General features: G+C 38.7%; 1 protein-coding gene across 20 annotated transcripts in view; it reads left to right on the top strand.

Moving 5' to 3' along the window:
- Positions 1 to 20631, top strand: part of MLLT10 (MLLT10 histone lysine methyltransferase DOT1L cofactor) — a 245921-nt gene that overhangs the window by 136139 nt on the left and 89151 nt on the right. For all 20 annotated transcript variants that reach the window (XR_004258396.1, XM_032243907.1, XM_032243917.1 and 17 more), the window contains one exon: positions 13672 to 13767. Coding sequence is in view for 18 of the 20 variants with exons in the window: in XM_032243907.1 (XP_032099798.1) it covers positions 13672 to 13767 (96 nt within the window). In the remaining 2 variants the exon portion in view is untranslated. The remainder of the gene's footprint in view (positions 1 to 13671; positions 13768 to 20631) is intronic.

Below are 20631 nucleotides of genomic sequence, written 5' to 3'. Positions count from 1 at the left end.
CATAATTCATAGAAATGTGTAACTTAAAAGCATAATGAAGATTGTGGGTTTCCAAAGGCAGAGCATGTGCTCCAGCTTTCTACCTAGCTTCCAACACAGCATGTTGGTTTGGGCTCCTCTCAAAGGATGCATGTTTGCAGGATAGCTGACTTTTAAAGGATAAGCAGAATGTTGAAATGAATGTCATAGAGCCCTGTTATTTAAAGAGTTCAATTCAGCCTCCTTTTTGATGGTGGGAGTCTAAAGAGACCAAAGCTTTTCCTTGACTGCCAGAGGAATTTAGACTTGTGAATCTGTTCCTATAGTTTCCAGAAACTTGTTGAGCAGGTCTTTGAATTTCATTGGAGTTTTTCCACCTACTGTGCTGACAGAGAAGATACATTACAGCACTATTGAGACTGAGGCTTCTAATTTAACAGCCAATAGTGAAAGCTTTGAAAATCATAGGATAGAGGTACTAAGTCCTGACATACGTATTTGTGACAAGCGGCAAGGGAGTTTAGGTTGCCCCTCTGGGAAAACACTTTAAACATAGTGGAGGCTTTGACACATGCATGTAAACTGATCTTGATTCTTGGTTGTGAGTGGTTTGGCAAAGAGGCATTAGAAATGTCTAGAACAGTGTACCAAGTTGCATCAGTCTATGTAGTGGATTTCGTCTGTAACAGCTGGGGCTATAAGAGCAATAACTAAACTCACTTGGTGCTAATTCACTGTTAGCTTCCAGCTTTTGTTAGGCTTTTTTCACTGCGTTTGCAGGGCTTTTGTGTTGAGGTATTGCATCTCTTCCTACTCTTGGTACCTTTGAGTCCTTTATCAAATCTGTGGTTTCCATTTGTCCTTCTGGAACCCTATTCCCTTTCTGTTGGACCCAGGAAAGAGATGTGGTTTGGAGAGTGATTTATATGTCTCATTAGCATTTCTGCATACTGTTCTTCTTGGCTGGGAGAATACCTTTTGCACTTACGGATGGGTAAAGATAAGCACATAATACAGGGGATGGCAAACTTTTCCTAAAAAGGACTGAACAGTAAATATTGTGGGCTTTGTGGACCGCATATAGTCTGTATCACATAGTCGTCTTTTTTCGGGGGTGTGGTAAGGAATATTTTAAAGATGGAACATTATTCTTAGCTCAGGTGTCATGGTTTGCTAACTTCTGCTGTAACATTATCATTCCCTCTTATACTTTCAGATGTCCAGGCAGTAATGAAAGTACAGTTTAATTGCCCAAAGACCCCACCTACAAAGTCGTGTTAGCTTCCTTACCCTCCGAGAATCCTTTCCACTGAATCCTGGGATGTTTTCTTTCCATGTGTCCAGGTAGAATAGTGATCTGGGTGCCTGTGCCCAACAGAGTCTTAAAAATGTGTGTTTTCTGTTTTCTGGCTAGGTGCAGTGGCTTACGCCTGTAATTCCAACACTTTTGGAGGCTGAGGTGGGAGGATTGCTTCAGCCCAGAAGTGAGACCCCATCTGTATTTTAAAAAAATTGTGTCTTTACCTCTCCTCGGATTTCTTAGCATACTTGGATGGGTACATGTGGCCATTGAGTCCTCTTGGGGATAGGGAGTGCACATTCCGATCTCTGATTATTTTTAAAGCACTGATGTCACCTAGTTGTTACAGTGAGGTGGAAATAAACCTGACTGCCAGACTGGTGAGGAAGTCCTCTCCTCCTAACCAGAGTAGCCTAGCTGCCAAAATAGTATCCTTGGGCATCTCTCTGTAAACATAGTTCCTGGTGCTTAGCCTTCAGCCATGCCACCTCCTCAGTTTCTCCTCATTATTGAGTCAATAAAATGAAGGTCCATTAATTGCCTATTGATCATACAAGTTTTCATTTTTCAACTTTATTCAGAAAAGGCCCTTAATTTTCCTCTTCTACATAGCCATGCCTCTAACAGCATCATATTCTCTAATCACCAGACTGTCAAGAACTCTGAAAGAGGTGGAGTAGAAAAAATAGTTCCTCCTGCTGTAATCTCACAATACAGAATGCTTCTGTGACCCATAAATGTGTGGGGATTTCTCCCCACCAACAAGCAAACTGTCAATTTTGCAACAGTCACCAGCTGGCTAACCTCTAATTTGGACACTTATATTCCTGAAGAGGACATCAGATTATACAGGTTGGGAACTCAGTCCCACAGGACTGAGCCCCACTTTTGATGCTGATTGTAAACACCAAGTGCTTCTGTCCAATTGGCTATGATTTGGGGTTCCCACAGCCCAGATCTTGGGTTGGATTAATTTATTAGAGTGGCTCACAGAACTCAGGGAAACTCTTACTTATGTTTACTGGTTTATTATAAAGGATTTTACAAAGTATACAGATGAAGAGATGAATAGTGTCAGCTATGTCAGGGGTAGGAAGGCAGAGCTTCCCCCTCGTCTTAAGAGGGCCTTTTATACAGAGTTGACTGGATAGGCATGATTGAAGCAAGGACACCTGTGTAGAAACGTGATTGGACAAAGGTGATCTAACACTAATAGACTGAGTAGGGAAACCCAGGCAGGCCTGTATGTTCACATACTTCTTCGCCTCTCTGTGCAGCATTCTTTCTTCTGGGTATTGGGGCAGGACCCCTTCTGAAATGAGAGTTTTATGGCCCACAATCAGACAGGGTAGGTCAGGGAATTTCTTTATGTCTAGTTCCATGGCATTTAAGTAGGGAAAGTTTAGAGCATATTTTTAGTTTTTATGATCTGTTTTGGGGAGAAAAAGGAGGGCAAGAAAGGTCTGAGGGGGAGAGAGACTGTTTTCTGAGGCCTAAAGCACCCCAACATTATAACAAAGGACTATCTTTTCACCTTTGTCACTCTGACACCGTTCTAAAGTTGCATCAGGAACCAAGCACAAAAGGCCATGTACTTTCACAAAAGATATACTTATTTTTTTAGTTACTTAAAAAATAACAGGGACTATGAGAGTTGTGACCCAGGGACCATGGACAAAACCAGTATATGTATGTATGTATGTATGTATGTGTGTGTGTGTGTGTCTGTGTGTGTATGTATATGTGTATATATATAAAATAATATCACAGAAGTCTGTCATTTGACCTTACTTGTAAGGTAGCTAATTAAGAGATGAGACTTCTGGGTCAAAGATAGATAACTTATTACTTAAAGCAATAGCTATAACCAGAGAATCAGTAATTTTTGGTCATTTCCTAAGCCCAGTTCCCATAGGGCACTGCAAAGAGGGTGAGATAAAATCTGCTCATGCTGCCTGTTGCATTACAGGAGAGGAGCCCTGAGCTTAGGGCACCTGAATCTTTTGTAATAGACAGTAAGCATAGCTGCCCTTTTCTTTCTGTCTTCTGAGGTTATTCACTATATGAGCAACCTTGAAAGATAGTCCAGAATAATGGACTGCCATTGCCTAATTCAAAAGACGAAGAAATAAGAGACTCATGTAGCATCGTTTCCTGACACACGAACGATTCTCAAATTATGAGCGGCCTTACTCAATGTTTTTGATTTGCAGCTAAGTCCAAAAGAGGTGTCCTTGATTGACAGACAACATTCTTCCAAGCTGTAAATCAGGATCTTAGGTTTCTTCCATCTTGTGACTGCCTTCTTTAAAATGTTGCTTCTATGACTTTAATGCTCATTTTTGTTATCCATGTAAAAAGAACCAGTGTGGATACTAGAAAGTTGGGGCTACTAAGGACCAGGCCTAGAGATGACTACACATCATTTTCATTCAAACTACATTGATTGGAACCCAGTGTAGTGGCCACATGTAACTGCAAAGGAAGGTGGGAAATCTCTAGTTACTTGCCAAATAAGAAGAAATTAGTTTGGCAAATAGGTTGTCTCTACCTTACTTTAGCTCATTCTTACTAATTCGTATGTAATTACAGAGAATGACAGAGGGCAGAGCATTTAAAAAGTGCAAGTTAAAAAACAAAATCCCACTCCATATCTCACCGTCAAGAAATACCATTACTTACTACTCAGTTAATATCACAGATTTTTTCTATGCATAGAGAGATACATACATACATTAAAAGGATAGAGAAAAATTATTAAATTGAGTGAAATCTACTGATGTTTTAAACATCAAAGGCAGATTTACTTGACTATATAGAGGGAAAAGAAAGAGACCCTGTCTGTACAAAGACAACAACAACAAAACTTACCGGAATGTGTGGTGCATGCCTGTAGTCACAGCTACTCAGGAGCCTGAGGTTGGAAGATGCCTTGAGCGTGGAGTTTGAGGCTGTAGTGAACTGTGATCATACCACTGCACTCCAGCCTGGGTGACAGAATGAGACCAAAAAAACTTTTTCCCCCCTTACCACAAGAAATATTATTTCCTCAAAGATACCTTTAAGTTTAATAATAGAAATTACAAAAACAAGATATTGAAGGGGTAAGACTTTTTAGTTGGGGTGCTTTCAGTGATAAGTGATAGATAGAATACTCAAATCAGAATGGCTGAATCAATTGGAAATTTATTACTTCATAATAAATTTATAAATAAATAAATAAATAATAAGTTCAGATGCTAGGCTTTTCTAAGATTGGTTAATTTAACAGTAACCAATTCAGCAGTGGCAAAACATTCTTAACTTCTTTGTGCTTTTGCAGTCATGGTTGCGTGGTCACAGCAGTTGTTCCAAGGATTATGGCCTAACACTTGAGCATCTAAAGGCAAGAAGGGATATACCTTTAAGAATGAGGAGAACATCTGGAAAATTTCAACTTCTGGTCAGGTGCAGTGGCTCATACTTGTAATCCCAGCACTTTGGAAGGCCAAAGCGTGTAGATCACTTGAGGCCATGAGTTCGAGACCAGCCCGGCCAACATGGTGAAACCCCATCTCTACTAAAAATACACAGAAAAAAAAGCTACTCAGAAGGCTGAGGCAGGAGAATTGCTTGAACCCAGGAGGCAAAGGTTGCAGTGAGCTGAGATCTCACCATTGCACTCCATCCTGGGCAACAAGAGTGAAACTCCATTTCAAACAACAAAGAAAAGATAATTTCAATTTCTGTTTTACTGTTCTGATCTAAATCTATTCCAGGCTTAAAGCAGTCAGTAGCTAAAGAGAATGGATTTCTCTTAATTGATTTGGACTCACCCTTGTTTGCCTCTGGGCTGGGAAATAGATACACTTTTATGAGGACATGAGAGGATGCTCTTGAATTTTCTTAAAAAATCAGGACTTTGTCAGCAAGAAAGAGATTTATGTCTAGTCACTGTTTGGCAAACTGTTATGTTTTGTTTTAATTACATGTGTCAGATTTTATATTGAGCTCCTACAGTGAAGGCTGCTAGTGTCCTTATAGTCATTTTGCTTTTCCTGCCATCCAGGTTGTTTGTATTTATTTATTTATTTATTTTTGAGACAGAGCCTCACTCAGGCTGGAGTGCAGTGCCGTGATCTTGGCTCACTGCAACCTCTGCCTCCTGGATTCAAGCAATTCTCCTGCCTCAGCCTCCCATGTAGCTGAGACTACAGATGCCCGCCACCATGCCCAGCTCATTTCTGTTTTTTTGGTAGAGATGGTATTTCACCATGTTGCCCAGGCTGGTATTGAATTCCTGACCTCAAATGATCTGCCTAGCTTGGCCTCCCAAAGTACTGATTATTAGGTAACTTTTTTCAAGAATAAGTTCTTAGGAACTGTAGTTTTTGATGTCTTTCATAATGGAAAGCATTTCCTTTTGCCTGTATCTTGTATCTTGGCTATATATAATATTGTTGGGTCACACTTTATTTCTCCTAAAAACTTAAACAACGGGCCTGGAATATTGCTGTGGAGATGACTGACGATACCTCCCTCTCCCTGTATTCTGCTAAGTTTAACCGCAGTAAGTCTTGATACGGCTATACAGTCTGTAACAGAATTGTTCAGATTTTTTTTTCCATTTTCATTTTGTGGAATTTTCTGTTTGAATATACCTTCTGTTTCCCATTCATTAAATGCTCTTTTTGAGGGACACACGTTATCCTTATGTTTGATTATCTCTGTTTTTATACCTATCAGACGCTGTCTGCCTGCTTTAATATCTTTTATAAAATATATATTACTATGATTAATTCAAGTATTTCTTTTAGCGCTTTAAAAATTTTCAGCAATGCGTATTCTTTTCCTTGCTGTTTCTATTTTATTTACTAATTCTGTAATGATACTGTTTTAGTCTTATATTTATTACTTTGGTTATCTCCCTTTGGACCTTTTCCTATTTTATCATCTGATTTTTGAGCTTTGTATGAACTCATGTTATAATTTTTATTTAGCATGGGGACAGTTTTGAGAAACATCTTCAAACTCAGTTATGTATGCTTCTAGGTTGTGATTTTTGGCTATCTCATGCACATTAGACTCTTTGTATTATTTTTTGCCTATAGTTTCTTTGCCATACAACTTTTAAAATGTTGTTTATGCTTCAGAGGCTCTCTTTTGACACTTATTCCGCTATAATTTAGATAATTTTTTGCAAATTTTCTCATGGTTTTTGAGATGATTGTTTAAGGGCTATGTATTTTGCATTTTTCTGAAGCCTGAGGGAATGGGAGGGGTGAGCATAAAAGCTTGGCTTAGGGCAAAAAAAAAAAAAGAGAGAGAGAGAGAGCTTGGCTTAGGGCAGTATGCACTTTTTGGTAGAACTCCGGCTAGGCTCTTTTATTTTTTGGGGAGACAGAGTCTTTCTCTGTCGCCCAGGCTGCAGTGCGGTGGTACGATCTTGGTTCACTCTAACCTCCGCTTCCCGAGTAGCTGGGACAACAGGCGCCCGCCAACACGCCAGGCTAATTTTTGTACTTTTTTAGTAGAGACAGGGTTTCACCATATTGACCAGGCTGGTTTTGAACTCCTGACCTTGTGATATGCCTGCCTTGGCCTCCCAAAGTGCTAGGATTATAGGTGTGAACCATTGCGCCTGGTCTTGGGCCTTTTTTTTTTTTTTTTTTTAAAACACAGTACTTTATTAAATGTCTTGCCCCAGGTTCTAGATCTCAACTGTATCTTAGCCTTATAGGGAATACCCTAGGATTCTCTTTTATGTTTTAATTTGAATTTTTTGAGACAAGGCCTCAATCTGTCCCCCAAGCTGGAGTGCAATGGTGTGATCATGGCTCACCACAGCCTCCACCTCGTGGGTCCTCCTCCTCAACCTCCCAGTAGCTAAGACTACAAATTAGCATCACGACGCCCAACTCATTTTTTTGCTTTTTGTGGAGATGGGTTCTCATTATGTATCCCAGGGTGATCTCCAACTCTTGGCCTTGAGTGATTCTCTCACACCAGCCTCCCAGAGCACTAGAATTACAGGGGAGAGCCACTGTACCAGGCCTCCTAGGATTTTTGTTTGTTTGTTTGTTTGTTTGTTTGTTTGTTTTGAGTTAGAGTCTTACCCTCTCATCCAGCTGGAGTGCAGTGACGCGATCGCTCACTGCAACCTCCACCTCCTGAATTCAAGCAATTCTCTTGCCTCAGTCTCCTGAGTAGCTGGGATTACAGGCGTGCACCACCACACGCAACTAATTTTTGTATTTTTAGTAGAGATGTGGTTTCACCATGATGGCCAGGCTAGTCTCAAACTCCTGACCTTGGCCTCCCAAAGTGCTGGGATTACAGGTGTGAGCCACCATGCTCAGCCATGATTTCATGTAATTAATTCTTAGCCTTGATTGTTTACTTCCAGTTAGCACCTCTTTGCTTTTCCTTCCCTTGCCTTCAGTTTTTCTTGTTTATGCCTTGAAACTAGTACTACTCGTTAGGCAAAAAAAGTTGTGTAGTAGGTAGGAACACATAGAATCACTTCTCTTCAGATTTAGGACTTTTGGTTATATTCTCAGAATTTTTGGGAATTAAGGGATATGGTTAAGAGCTGAATCCCATAGCTTAGTCTCGGGCAGTTTCTCCCTAATAAAATCTAGTTTACTCCTTTCTTGACAGTTTTTGTTTAATGCATTAGCATCTGCCCCTGCTTCCCATTTTGGTTGCTTTGGGGATCATTTGGTTGGTTGGTCTTACTGGTTTTCGTTCATTTGTTTTCTACATTGGGAAAATCTGTGATGTGATTTCAAATTTCTCTTAAGCATTTTAAGATAGATGTTTACTTAAAATTGATTTGCTTTATATTTATAATGATACTTTATGTATTTGAATATAGGCAGTCTTACTAGAAATTTATTCTATTTCAGTGTAAAGAATTGAGTCATATTAAAATAACTCACATGTTCTTTTTCTTGTGTTATGGCTGAATATTAATTTCATTTATTGGACTTTCTGATGAATTTGTCTTGACGATTAGTGATAATGAAATTTTCTTATATGTTAGCAAATCTTTTAAATAATTTACTGTAGAGTTTTCCTGAGAGGTAACTTCAAGCTCAGTATTACATTCTTTCTAGAATTCACTTTCTAATTTTCCCTAGACATTTCTGTTTGTGGCTCACAGATTACATACTTACTCTTCAAAACTCCGAATTCCCTGTTGGCCTGAAGATATGAACTTACAAGTATTATCTTCACTGCTCCTATAAACAGTCCTATACCTATTCTAGTTTGAAAACTGAAACATTGGACCTATCTCTTGGTTGTTTGTCTTGTGCTAAACTTAAGTTAAAAATTCCTGCATAGGCTGGGTGTCATGGCTCACGCCTGTAATCCCAGCATTTTGGGAGGCCGAGGTGGGCAGATCAGTTAAGGTCAGGAGTTTGATACCAGCGTGGCCAACATGGTGAAACCCCGTCTGTACTAAAAATACAAAAGTTAGCTGGGCGTGGTGGCATACACCAGTAATCTTAGCTATGTGGGTGGCCGTAGGCATGATAATTGCTTGAATCCGGAAGGTGGAGGTTGCAGTGTGTTGGGATGAAACCACTGCACTCCAGCCTGGGTAACAGAGTGAGACTATCTCAAAAAAGAAAAAAAAAACAACACAACCCTCTGTGTTTAACTGTCTTTAGTTTCTTTTATTATCATAAGCTTTTCTCTCTCTTCTGTTTCTGTCTCTTCTTTTTTTCCCCTCACTCTTGATTTTCTATTTTAGAATTTTCTCATCATGAGTACCTTACCTACTTTTTCTTTAAATTTTGAAAACTTCTTTTTTTAGGTTTTGGTTATGTTTTTTGGCGGGTGTAGGTAAGAGTCTATCTTGTGCTTGTTTAAGCCATACCTTTCTGTAAAAAAAATAAATAGAATTTTCCTCACAGGACTATTTTAAGGATTGAGATATCATATATATTTATAAACTTTTACAATTCTGGTTTTGTATTGCTAGTTAATACATACTGATTCAGTTGAGTGTGACATTAGCTATCTTGACTTAATAAGCCGTGAAGATAATACTTGTCAATTCATATCTTCAGGCCATGAAGAATTCAGAGTTTTGAAGAGTACATATGTAATCTGTGAACCACGAACAAAACTCACCTATTAACAATTTTCTGAAATCTCTGACTATTCTTTAACAACATGCTTATTTTAATGGCCATAATCATATTTTTTCAAGTACAGCTCTGTTGTTGGACAAGTTATTTTTATTTTTTCCCCCCATCGTAAACAGAAGTATGATACACTATATTTAAATCTTTATACACCCTCCTAGAGGTGAAATTACTAGGTCACATGGTATCAATAATTTTATGGTTTCTAACTCTTGTTTTAAAAATTGTCAGCTTGGCTCAGTATTGTGTGCCAGTAGTCCCAGATATTTGGGAGGCTAAGGCAGAAAGATCCTTTGAGCCTAGAACTTCAAGACCAGCCTGGGCAAGATAGCAAGACCTAATCTCTTAAAAAAAAAAAAAAAAAAAAGTGTTCTTCATTTGTTTACATTTTCTCTAGTAATATATGCAAGTGCTCATCTCCCTAGGCAATATTAGATCTGGTCATTAAAAACAAAACCCCAAAACTTTGGTCACATACAGGAGAAAAATACTACCTTTAGTTGTTTAATACTTGGGTTGCATGTTTCTGTTGCTGTTTAGTGGCTTTTTTTTTTTTTTTTTTTTTTAATTTCCTAGTCATGGTCTTTGTACATTGTTCAATGGCATATGTGTTTTCTTATTAATTTATTAAAAAATTTAAACAGAAATAAAATACAGAGTAACCTGACTGATTTCCCAGTTTGGTTATTGTTTTTTAATGATTTATTTTTAGATTTGTATAGCTAAATCTGTGTTTTCCCTTTCTGTAGTTTTTTACTTTTTTTTTTAGTTAGAAAAGTCTTTCATTCCTTACTTTAAAAATACTTTCTAGCAAACTTTTAGATTATTTTAATTTTTATTTAACTCTTTAATCTATCTGGATTTTGTTTTATTTTGTGTAAGATATTTTTCGTTAAATTATTAACCAGTTCTAGTACCATTATTAAGTAATTTTAGTCTTTGTCTTCTGATTTGGAATCTTCTCTTTATCATATACTAAATTTTCATATATAATTGAGTACTTTTTTGGTTTTTTCCTTTCTTCTATTAATCTGTTTAAATCAGCATATCTTTTTAGTGACAGTCATTAGATTTCTTTGATTCACATTTGATAGGCTGTTCGTATGGATATAAACCATGCACAGTGGTTCCAATGAACATTTGTAATGCTCATTGCAGGATACGTTTCTTGATGTATCACAGAGGACCAGAGTTCTGTATTGTTCATTTGCTTTGTATATCTCCATATTGTATATTTTCACACATGTACATGTATATGTTTTGCCTTTTACTCTCATATGTTTTGTAAGTTGTTAGGGTTTGTTTGTTTGCTTTTTTGTTATTCAGGATCATTCACCATTAAATTTTCTCAGCTCTTGTAAACTTGAAGAACGAAGCCCAGAATGGGAAGTAGAATATATAGAGTAAAGGAGGATAGAAAGGCTTCTTAACTATCTTTGTAGGGAGAAAAACATTGATATAACAGTTACAGGCCAGGATCATTTGAACTTCATAGACTAGAATGTATAAATTTGTTATTTTGTTGTGTGTATTAGTCCATTTTCATACTGCTATGAAGAAATGCCTGAGCCTGGGTAATTTCTGAAGAAAAAGAGGTTTAATGAACTCACAGTTCCACATGGCTGGGGAAGGCTCACAAACATGGCAGAAGGCAAAGCAGCAGGAGTAAAGGCACGTCTTACATGACAGCAGGCAGGAGAGCATATGCAGGGGAACTGCCCTTTATGAAACCATCACATCTGTGAGATCTATTCACTATAATGAGAACAGCGCAAGGAAAAACTCGCTGGGGTGATTCAATTACCTCCCACCAGGTCCCTTCCATGACACATGGGGATTATGGGATCTACGATTCAAGATGAGATTTGGGTGAGGACACGGCCAAACTATATCCATGTATTAACACACAAATATTCTAATATTGTTACTTTGTTTTTTTTAAATAAATGGGGTCTCTGTCACTTAGGCTTGAGTGCAGTGTTATGATCACAGTTCACTACAACCTCAACCTTCCAGGCTCACGCAATCCTCCCGCCTCAGCCTTCCTATTAGCTGGGACCACAGGTTTCCACCACAACACCTGGCCAATTTTTTATTTTTTGTAGAGATGGGGTCTCGCTATGTTTCCCAGGCTGGTCTTGAACTCCTTGGCTTAAGTGATCCACCTGCCTTGGCCTCCCAAAGTGCTGGGATTACAGTTGTGAGCCACCATGCCTGGCCTATATTGTTATTTTCAATTTGTACGTTCTTTAGCTCCTGTGACCCAATTGTGTACTATAGTCTGGTTTCAGTTAAACTATTGCTTTAAACCACCCGATGACTTTTAATGGCTTATAACAGGTGAGCTCAGCAGGGATGATGTATCTTTCTTCTATGTGGTATCAGCCGGATTTACTCATGAGGATTCATTAAGCTGGTGGCTAGCTAGGTGGTCATTGTTGGTCTTACTCACATGTCTGGCACTAGGTCCTGCTGGCTATAGGCTAGAGTACCTCAGTTCTTCCCCATATGACCTCATTCTCCTTTTGGCCTCTCCATGAGGAGTGTGGAATGCTTCTTTATGTGGTGGCTGAGAACTGAGGTGGCAAACGTGGAAGCCATAAAGACTTCTTAAAACTCCAGGTTTCTGTGCTTATACACTATCACTTCTACCACATCCTGTTGAGTATCACAAGTCATAAGGGTAACCCAGGTTCAAGGGAGTGGAGAAGAGGATATCTAGCATGAGAAGTGTAGTGATAACCCATTGCAGAGAATATGGCATGATTCTTTGGGGAGTCATTATTTGCCACAATCAAAATAACTTTTAGATAAAAATGTTTCCTATAAAGTCTGAATTAGAAACATTATTGGGTGTGAAGATAGCCTTTGCCCAGGAGTTTGAGAACAGTCTAGGCAACAGTCTGTAGAGACCCCTGTCTCTACAAAAACAAACAAACAAATAAATAAATAATTAGCCTGTAGCCAGGCATGGTGGCATGTGCCTGTAGTCCCAGCTACTCTGGAGGCTGAGGTATGAGAATTGCCAGAAGCCGGGAGGCAGAGGCTGCAGTGAACCGAGATGGTGTCACTGCATTATTTAAAAAGGAGAAAAAAAAAAAAAAAAAAAAAAAAAAAGCTTGGTGTGGCAGCACATGCCTATAGTCCTGACTACTTGGGAGGCTGAGGTGAGAGGATCCCTTGAGCCCAGGAAGTCAAGCCTATAGTGAGCTGTGATTGTACCACTGCACTCCAGTCTGCGTGACAAGAGTGAGGCCCTGTTTCAAAAAGAAAAAAGTAGTATTGTGTTAATTTACATTTACTGTTGCTAAAGTACTAACATTGCAGCCTGAAAACATCTCACATACTTAGGTCAGGAATTAAAAGCAAAAAAAAAAAAAAAAAAAAAAGGCATTATTTTGAGGGCATTAGAGTAAAACATCTATCTTTAATTTGTATGCATTTTGTTCTGTTTGTATGTAAACCTTTTAGGGCAAGGACAGTGATACCAATCTTTCATGATTTGAAAAGATTAAGGCCCCTCAGTGGTCAGATTTTAAGCATCATGAGAAATAAATAAGTTCAGTGAACTCTTGAAATAGTACTACATTTCATACCCAATACTGTTTTTTATGTAGTGATTCAAACAACAGAACATTTTGATAAAAAACTATCTGATATTAGGTTGGACTTCCAACATGTAATCAACTTTTTATTTTATTGAATTCCTTTTTATATTTAGCTCATCAGCTTTAGCACTTTATAGCACACCCTAACTTTATCTAAATTTTTTTTGTTAGAGATAACTAATTGATCTATTTTTTTGAGTAAACCCAGGAAAGAATTTTTTGCCAGAGTGTCTGTGCCTCTAGTTTCTGGAGAAATTCTCATGCATGGTAGAGGAAAATCTGGTACTGTTCAGATGTGAAGTGCTATGTAAACTTTACAGTGCTGTTTTTAAATGTCCACAAAGCATTTGGTGTTTTTAAAAAGAAAAACTGTATATTTTACTGAATGTAAATGTAGGAAATAATTACAGACTTCACTTGTTTGTTTGTATTAGTTTAGACTGGTTAAGGATAAAGGAGCTGAACTTACTTAAAAACAAACTCACACTAGTATTACTTGTGTATATATAAAACGACACTGTGATCAGAGGAAGTAATTTTTGATAGAAGTATTTGTTAATATTTTAAATTACTAGTTGTAATAAAACTACTGCATATATAGGGGTTATAGTTCAAATTTAAATTGGATTTTACTTATATTCATGTTTAGAAATACAAAGAGAAGGACAAACACAAGCAAAAACACAAGAAGCAGCCAGAACCGTCACCTGCATTGGTTCCATCCTTGACTGTTACTACAGAAAAAGTAAGTTTTAAGTATCATATTTTGTTTTATATAATAAGTAGTTATTGTGCTGATTTTCACCTCTAAAAACAGTTTTCATTCCCTAGCTTTTCCCACCTTTTCAACCATACATCAGGCACTTAGAATTCTCAATTTTCTTTTCTTTTCTTTTTCTTTTTCTTTTTCTTTTTCTTTTTCTTTTTCTTTTTCTTTTTCTTTTTCTTTCTTGAGATGGAGTTTTTTGCTCTTGTCACCCAGGCCATCCATCTGCCTCCCAAAGTGCTGGGATTACGGCGTGAACCATCACGCCTGGCCTAGAATTCTCATTTCTTAATCCTTTATCTACCCTCTGTTTATTCTGTACTTGTTTCCAAAGCCTGTTAAGTAAGGGTAACAAGTGGGAAGCATCATTGAGACAGAGAATTTTGGCTGTGGGTAGACTTCATTCACCTTAGATTTTGAATTCTGGCCTAGCCTTTTACTGATTGAATGTTTAGGTTAATTAACCTCTGGGTAACTCAGTTTTATCATTTGTAAAGTGGGGGAAATAATTAGTGAAATTGAAGGACAGAATACATGTAAAGCAATTAGAACAGCATTTGGTTCATAATAACTATTAAGTATTACTAGGATTATTACCTTGTGGTTAATATGAAAACAAGGAGGCTGAGACAGAATAAGCAAGTTGGGAAATGGAGTAGGAGATGAATCTAGGGTGAGGGGCCCATTATACAAGGTCTGGTAGGCCAATGTAAGGACTTTGTGTTCAATTTGACTGAAAAGTGAGGTATTGGAGGTTTCTAAATTGAGATGTAACATGGTCTGACTTAAGTTTTGAAAGGACCTCTGGTTGCTTTGTCTTGGACAGGCTGTGGAAAGTCAGAATGGAGGCCATTAGGAAGGTATGCAATCATCCAGAGAGAGATGGCAGTAACAATAGAGGTAGTGATAGGTGATCAGATTCTGAATACTTACAAAGGTTGAGCCCTCGTGACTTTCTTCAAAGTATCTTTTGACATGTAATATATTCACAGGTTTCAGGAATTAGAATGTGGACATCTTGGTTGAGGGATCCTGTTCTGCCTACCACAGATACGTTGGGGTTGAGATTTATCTATTTATACTAGACATCTAAGTAGATATGCTGACTAGCCAGTTGGATACCTAGTCCGGTATTCAGAAAAGAGGTCTAAATTTTGGATATTAAATGTGGGAGTTGTATGCATATTCAGTTATTTAAAGCCACCACACTGAAATGATACCACTAAGGGAGAAGTGAGTGCAGGTAGAGAAAACAATAGGCCTTAGGAGGCCCAGGGACCTCCTGTGTTGAAAGGTCTGGGAGAGGAGATACAAGCAACAAAGGAGATTGAGAAAAGGCCAGAGTTTGGAAGAAAACTAAGATGATGTGGTATGCTGGAAGCCAAGTTAAAGAAAGGTGGGGTTAGGAGAACTGTGTCATATATGAAGGACTAGCTCTTTGATTTAGTCTTGTGGAGGTCATTACTGACCTTGATGTACAGTTTTAAAGTACTGATTGAGGCAAAATCTGATGGGAGTGCTTTATAGAGGCAGTGGGGGAGAAAAATCAGACTGTGTGTATAAATGATTGCTTTGAGAAGCTTTACTTCTCAATAGGAGAAGAGGTTAGGGAAGTGGAGATAATGAAGGATATTTTTTAAAATAAGATAAATAATGGGATGTTAGGTGCACTAATAGGAATGATTCAGTAGAGAGGAGGAATAATGAAATGGTAGAAAAGACAGGAATATTGCTACAGTGATGTCCCCTAGAATATGGGAAGGGAGGGGATTTGGGGGAAAACATCTTGTGATAAATTCAGAGGTTTTTCAGTTAAGTAAGAATCAGTGGTTTTAGTTGTGACGATTTGAGGAGTATTTCTTTTTTTTAAAGAGATGGGGTCTTGCTTTGTTTCCCAGGCTGGAGTGCAGTGGCTATTCACAGATGAGATCCCACCGCTGATCAGCACGGGAATTTTGATCTGTTCCATTTCCGATCTGGGCCAGTTCACCACTCCTTAGGCAATCTGGTGGTCCCCCACTCCTGGGAGGTCACCATATTGATGTTGAACTTAGTGCGGACACCCGATTGGCATAGCGCACTACAGCCCAGGACTCCTGGGCTCAGGTGATCCTCCCACCTCAGCCTCCTGAGTAGCTGGGGCTACAGGCATGCGCCACTGTGCCGGGCCGATTTGAGGAGTATTAGAGTTTTGAACAAAGATAAAAAAAGCATGAGATAGTTAACTATAATAATGTGAAAGAAAATTACTATGATGTGTATGATTTGTGGGTAGCCACAAGGTTCTACCTGAGGTTCATAGTCAAGACTTTAAGATGAGGCACATTTGCACAGCTTTTTGTTTTTCTCTATTCTTGTTCATCTTTATGGATGTGGGCACAGAGTAGGATTTGGTCAGGTTATTTCACCATCTGAATATAGTGAATGAGTGAGAGTAAATGCCAAGGGGGTTATAATGATGGATCATTATATTTAAACCCAGTGGGTAGGGAAGTAAGAACAGAACAATAGATGTGAGGGATAATATATACTGGTTAATGGTTTCTGGTGAAATTAAAGGATTGTTGAAGGCTGGACACAGTGACTCATGCCTATAATCTCAGTACTTTGGGAGGCTGAGGCAGGAGGATTGCTTGAGCCCAGGAGTTTGAGACCAGCCTAGGCAACATAGCAAGACCCCAAAGATTGTTGGAGCAGTCAAGAGTGAGTTAGAAATACGAAGTGGTATTTAAGAGTAGAATGTATGAAATGGAGATTATTGAGGGTTTGAGATTATTTAGTAATATCAGAATCTAGAATGTGATCAGGGTGTGAGGGACTGATGTAGGGCGGAAGACAAGATCAATGGAGGGGAAGTTGTCAAGGAATGGAGATACCGGAGGTTATAAAAGATTGTCTAGGTGTATATTGAATTATCTAAGAAGTAAAATAAGAGTAGTGTTGAAGACTGACAGTAAAATAGGTCCTAAGGCAGTGGTTGGCAAACTTTGTCAGGGGCTAAATGCTAAGTATTTTAGGTTTTGTAGGCCATACTGGCTCTTTTTAGTACTCGGACCTTTCCTTCTGTAGAACAGAGTAGCCATAGACAATTTGTAAACAAGCATATGTGGCAGTGTTCTAGCAAAACTTTATTTATGGACACTTAATGGAATATACTTAGTATTTATTATTAAGTATGTGGAACTTAAATTCCATATAATTTTCACATGTCATGAAATAGTCTTAGTTTTTGATTTTTTATTTCTTAAATCTCTTTTTCTTTTTTATTTTGTCATATATGAAGACTAATTGATTTTTTTAAAAAGCCATTTAAAAATATTAAAATGGCCGGGCATGGTGGCTCACGCGTGTAATCCCAGCACTTTGGGAGGCCAAGGCAGGTGGATTATGAGGTCAAGAGATCAGGACCATCCTTGTCAACATGGTGAAACCCCATCTCTACTAAAATATAAAAATTAGCTTGGTGTGGTGGTATGCACTTGTAGTCCCACCTACTTGGGAGGCTGAGGCAGGAGAATCGCTTGAACCCGGGAGGCAGAGATTGCAGTGAACCAAGATCATGCCAATGCACTCTATCCTGGTGACAGAACGAGAGTCCATCTCAAAAAAAAAAAAAGATAAAAATAAAATAAAAATATTAAAATCATTCTTAGCTGTTGAGCTATACAAAAACAGGTGGATGACTAGAGGGCTTGTAGTGTATCCTACTCTAATGATGAGACATAATGGGTGCTAATGTCTAGTGACATCAATTTTTTTGCTGGAAGGTTTTAAGAGAGTTGTAGAATTAATATTGAGGGACAAGGAAACCTACCTCATCATCCAAACCCAGTGATACAAGAGCTGTGGGAGCAGAGTAACATTGAGATAGCTACAGAGTAAACAGTGGGTTTCAGGATCAATCTAAGTTTTTGTTGGGGCAAGAAGCAGAAGGGATATTCAGAGAAAAGGATGAGGTACACTGCGTCTTGTTTTCAGAGCATAGTGGAAGGCTTTTGGCTGTTGAAAGAGGGGTGGCAGGTGTGGACATAATAGGGGAAGTTCGTAGCTGTGTGGATGAGGCAAGTGAGGATGGACCTGCAGTCTTGATGACTGACATAAAAACAGGAGAAAGTTGTTATGAGATTGGCCCTGGTAGACTTCAAGCAAATAAGGTGAGACCTTGAGTGTTTGAAGAGGTTGGGTAGAGAGGTAGTTTGGGTTCCTTCTTGATCCTGATGGCTGGTAGAAGACCTCAGTCGTAGATTCCTTTTCAGGGAAGGGTGTCTTTTTACTGTTGGTTCACCACACTCTTTTCTTGATGGATAGGTCAAGAGATAGGTCAGGGATAGGATAAGGATAGGTCAGGGAAAGCAAGACTGTTTCACCCAGAGCTTTAGGGCTCCTTCTAGACTAGATGGTTTTTTTTCTTTTTTTAAAAAAATTATTGATATATCCTAGTTGCACATATTTTGGAGTTACATGTAATATTTTGATACATCTATACAATGTGTAACTCCGTGGTTGATGATAGTAGAGCCACACTTAAGTTGAAGGTCAAGGGAACTTTAATTCACCTCTGTAATTTTTAAATGTCTGTATCATGTTGTGTCAGCACATTTTTAAGCTTCGTTTACTACCTCTTATTCCTTAGTAAAAAAAATTCAGTTTCATTTACTTCTTCATTAAGAAGAAGTAAATGAAACTGAAGTAAATGAAACTTAGATTATACTGCCTTATATTTTTTAGGGCACTTTTTTGGTGACTAACCTTTAACCCTTTTGTATTATAAATGTTTTAAAACTAGAAATTAGCAACAAGTAACTACTTCAATATTATATTAATGTGTTGTCACTATCACCTTTTAAATATTGCAATGAAAATCTACTAGTGTAATATTTTCACACAAATCTTTTGATAACCAGTAGTGGACCACTGGTGATACTTAAGCATTGTTTACTAAGACAATTATCAGAGAGAGAGAGTGAAAATGTTAAGTGTCTTTTCCAGAAACTGTAGCTCTTCATTTTTATGATTGGGGGATTTTGTTTCTTAGGCAAAAGATGATTGGATGGAACACATAGGATTCCGTGTCTGCAGGGAATTGATGTAGGGAGTCCTTTCATATGACAAAACAAGGCTGGGTGTGGTGGCTTATGCCTGTAATCCCAGCACTTTGGGAGGCTGAGGTGGGTAGATCATGAGATCACATATGTATATATGACATATATATATGAGGTCATACATATTTACATGACAAAACAAATAGAGGCAGCTTGTGTTTTAGGGAAGTATGGTTACTTCTCTGATTTCCCCAATTTATAGTCTTTCTGAGCACTTCAAGCTGGTTTCCTTCTTCCCATGATAGAACGGGATATTGCAAAGGAAAAAAAGGGGAGATGCCAGGTGGAGTGGCTCACGCCTATAATCCCAGCACTTTGGGAGGCCAAGGCAGGTAGATCACTTGAGGCCAGGAGTTTGAGACCAGCCTGGTCAACATGGTGAAACCCTGTCTCTACTAAAAATAGAAAAATTAGCCAGACGTGGTGGCTCATGCCTGTTAATCCCAGCTACTCAGGAGGCTGAGGCAGAAGAATCGTTTGAACCCAGGAGGCAGAGGTTGCAGTGAGCCAAGATGGCGCCACTGCACTTCAGACTGGGTGACAGAGCAAGACGCTGTCTCAAAAAAAGTAAGGGGAGAAAGTCTTTGCTCTTGACCTAATAGAGATTTTCTTGCTGTCAATGTTACTTTGCTAAAGAAATTCCTAGATGCGTATGAGTCGCAGTACTCTCATAAATTGATGAAATTGAACTTCACACCCTATTAAAAGTAACATTTTAACACATTACATTTCATTATTAGAAGACTTAGTTGTTTCTGACCATCATTATAAATAGCTCACAATTTTTAGTTGCTCGAATTTTGAGGTAATTTAGCTTTTTAAGTATAGTTTTTGTTTGTTTTAAAAAGTTTTTCGTGCACTGGAGATACTAGATCAGGTTTTTGCCTTTATCCTTGCAACGTTTTTAGGAGAGGATAAAGGAGAACCTTTTTTTAAATACATCTTTCAATTAGCTGTTAAAGTTTGTGCTGATTTTTAAGACTTTTAGAAGAAAATTTTTGATAAAATAATTAGGTGTAATGTAAAGTTTTTATTGTTTCTTGAAGGATTAACTTTTTTTTTTTTTTTTTTTTAATTCTTTTTTGAGACGGAGTTTCCCTCTTGTTACCCAGGCTGGAGTGCAATGGCGCGGTCTCGGCTCACCGCAACCTCCGCCTCCTGGGTTCAGGCAATTCTCCAGTCTCAGCCTCCTGAGTAGCTGGGATTACAGGCATGCGCCACCATGCCCAGCTAATGTTTTGTATTTTTAGTAGAGACGGGGTTTCACCATTTTGACCAGGATGGTCTCGATCTCTTGACCTCGTGATCCACCTGCCTCGGCCTCCCAAAGTGTTGGGATTACAGGCGTGAGCCACCGCGCCCAGCAGGATTAACTTTTAAAGAAAACTTTAGAACTTTGAAGTTACAATGAAATCAAGTGGAGATTTATCTACTCTTTTTTTTTGAGACGGAGTTTCGCTCTTGTTACCCAGGCCGGAGTGCAATGGCGCGATCTCGGCTCATCGCAACCTCCGCGTCCTGGGTTCAGGCAATTCTCCTGCCTCAGCCTCCTGAGTAGCTGGGATTACAGGCACGCACCACCACGCACAGCTAATGTTTTGTATTTTTAGTAGAGATGGGGTTTCACCATGTTGACCAGGATGGTCTCGATCTCTTGACCTCGTGATCCACCCGCCTCGGCCTCCCAAAGTGCTGGGATTACAGGCTTGAGCCACCGCTCCCGGCCTTACTCTTTTTTTTT

This window comes from Sapajus apella, unplaced genomic scaffold (assembly GCF_009761245.1).
Source record: "Sapajus apella isolate SASKATOON/1434 unplaced genomic scaffold, GSC_monkey_1.0 scaffold53, whole genome shotgun sequence".
NCBI classification, from domain to species: domain Eukaryota; kingdom Metazoa; phylum Chordata; class Mammalia; order Primates; family Cebidae; genus Sapajus; species Sapajus apella.
Note: the sequence above shows the minus strand (reverse complement) of the source record. Positions and strands in the feature narration are given on the sequence as shown.